This window comes from Arachis ipaensis, chromosome B03 (genome assembly GCF_000816755.2).
Source record: "Arachis ipaensis cultivar K30076 chromosome B03, Araip1.1, whole genome shotgun sequence".
In the NCBI taxonomy this organism is placed as follows: domain Eukaryota; kingdom Viridiplantae; phylum Streptophyta; class Magnoliopsida; order Fabales; family Fabaceae; genus Arachis; species Arachis ipaensis.
In genome coordinates this window covers 10,582,935-10,585,712 of record NC_029787.2, presented here as the reverse complement: position 1 = coordinate 10,585,712, position 2,778 = coordinate 10,582,935, and the positions used below count along the sequence as shown (strand labels likewise).

General features: G+C 30.6%; 1 protein-coding gene across 1 annotated transcript in view; it reads left to right on the top strand.

The window, feature by feature from the left end:
- The window catches only part of LOC107629584 (lysine histidine transporter-like 8), a 5,179-nt gene continuing 3,970 nt past the window's right edge, over positions 1,570 to 2,778 (top strand). The window contains exons 1-2 of the mRNA XM_021118119.1: positions 1,570 to 1,592; positions 1,754 to 2,152. Coding sequence (XP_020973778.1) covers positions 1,773 to 2,152 — 380 coding nt within the window. The 5' untranslated portion in view covers positions 1,570 to 1,592; positions 1,754 to 1,772. The remainder of the gene's footprint in view (positions 1,593 to 1,753; positions 2,153 to 2,778) is intronic.

Here is a 2,778-nt window from a genome sequence, read left to right as displayed (position 1 = left end):
TTTTTTTTTTATCATTAGTACTCTTTTTCTTTATGCATTTTTTCTTTTTTTTTTTGTCTATGCATTGACATTTTCTCATCTCATTGATTAGTCCATCCTTTCTTTTTTGTCTTTCTGAGTCTAATAAGTCATGGTATTCTCATTGAAGAGAATAAATTATTTTTTTTCTCATGAAATTATTGTACTTTTTACACTTTTTTTTTATTTCATTTTTTCTTGTCTTTTGTCATTATTTGGAGACTTTTTTTTTTCGCCTTGTGTCTTTTCGAGTCTAATAAATCAAACGTCACTGTCATCCGCTACTTACCTACTTTTATTTTTCGTCACCTTCCGATAATTCATCACCCTTTGACATTTTACCATCTCTTTGCAATTTGTAATCTTTTCGACAATTTTGGGACAAGTTTTCATCCTTCTGACAATTCCGTTTGCGCTTCTTTTCAGCAATTCTGTCGGCACTTTCTTCTGACAATTTCATCTTTTTTAGAGTTTTATTATGGTTTTATCCATAACTAAAATTGTCAATCCTAATTGTCAACATTCTTCTTCTTCCTCAATGTTGTGCTCGAATTGTGGTTGCGACGGTCACACCGTTGATGCGCATTACATCAAGTATGGCTACTCGCGCGGGCTACCTGCGCCACCCAAGTAGGACAAAATTTGATGACAAGGATCATTCTTCCATTAAATTATCATCTAACGATTTTTAACTATAAACTTTACTTAGAGATAATTACGTGAGCGCTCACCTTATTTAACGGTTATGAATTTTTCTTTATAACAAACTAATATGTAATAATTTTTTAACTATTTACTGTACAAAAGTATTTGTATTATCTAAAATAAAAATAGTTAAAGATTAATTTAAAATATCACTCAAAATTTAATTTAATTTTATCACATATCTTATTTTTTATTACTTTTACTTAACTTGTTCTTTCAAACTAAAAAAAAAAGTATTAATAAAGGCCAATAATTTTATTTTATATTGACCAATATTTTTAATCAATAATTTAATATCCTTAGTCTATCGTTTTAACAATATATTATTAGTCTATACTCTTTACTCTATACTTTTAAATATAATTGATTAACTGCTGATGATAAACAAGAAATTCTATTCGTATTCTAGCATTATTCAAACAACAATACTAACAAAAGTATTTATTTAATAACACCTGTGAAAATGAAAATGATCAAGGCAAGTCACCTGGTTTTATGTTGTAAATTTGATGTGAAAATGACTACTACTTATAACTAAAGATTAACGAGAATCAGTTTGGGACAATTTTTAATATATAGTTAATGGTGGTTGATTATTAGATTAATCAAGGACAAAAAATAAAAGATAAGTTTTGTAATAAGTTGGAACTGAATCTCCTAAGTGCCAGCAATACTGTACTAGGCACATCTCACCCAAGTTGGTGGAACAAATTGCAACACGACAAATTAAGAGCCCTATATTGGTCATTTCAACTACCGCAGCTGGAACAGCAATGTACCAGTCACATGAGAATATTTTCTCTTATATAAAGGGAGAGTCGAATCTCCCCTTCATCATTCGGTATAAGTCTTCATCTTTAAACTTCCAAGTACCTTCAATGTTCCTTCTACCTAACTCTCTTATTCAATAGTCTCGTTAATTTCAACTATATAATCAAGGAATTGTATTATATTTCTTCCTCTCTCGTTTCGTTCAATTCCGTTCCACCAATAATCTCTGCATATTTTAATTTTTTCTCTTTGAATTCAGTTACTAAAATAAAATAATAATGGCGGAGGAGGAGGTGAAGGAAAGAAATTTCAGATCGGGAACTGTTCTTTTGAGCAACTCCGATGCGATTCTGAAACCGCCATTGCCTCCTCATCAAGCTTCTACTTTGTTGATACACATTGATAATATTAATAATGAACATCAAAATCAACATCATCGTCGTCACTCTTCTTCTTCTTCCCAAATTTACCCTACTAATTCCGAATTCGAGGATGAACCTTCCTCTGGCCTTTCACAGCAGCAGGGTCCGAAAGATGAGTGGCTTCCAATCACGGAATCAAGAAATGGAAATGCATATTTTGCAGCGTTTCATGTTCTCAATTCAAATATTGGATTTCAGGCTCTCATGCTTCCCGTTGCATTCGCCACTCTTGGTTGGTACGTACCTTAATTTTTTTTTTTTCATATTATTGGATCTAATCTAATTAAATTCATTATTAATTTGAATAAAAATAATCTCATCCAACAAATTTTATTTGTTTATGGATGAATTTGCTTAAATCTAACAAATTTCACCTAACTTCCCTTGGTCGTCTCGTTCTATGAATAATTTACTGCTTGGAGTTATATATGTGCATGTGTATGAAATATGATATATTATATGTCAGATTAATATAATTTTAATTCTCCGTATAATAATACGATATTATTATTATTTTTATTGACTAGTATTAGAAAGTACAAAAGGTCTTTATACATGAAGAGTAGCTAGTAGAAGTAGCAGAGTGAGATACGAAAACCATGACAACAATGCATGTGATACACGCACGTATACGTACATGTGTGTATGTGAATGTGATGGGAAAGAGAGAACAAAAAGAGGTAGGGCAAAATAAAAAGTCATAGGCCTAAATTAAAGCAAAAGCAATGCATCTGGAAAAAAGATGAAATATCTTGAAGAAAAAATTAAATATAGAAAAGTCTTTGACAGACTTTTATAACTACTACTCACACAATCTAGTAGTTGATTGATCAAACAATAATGACTATAATTTATTATCATG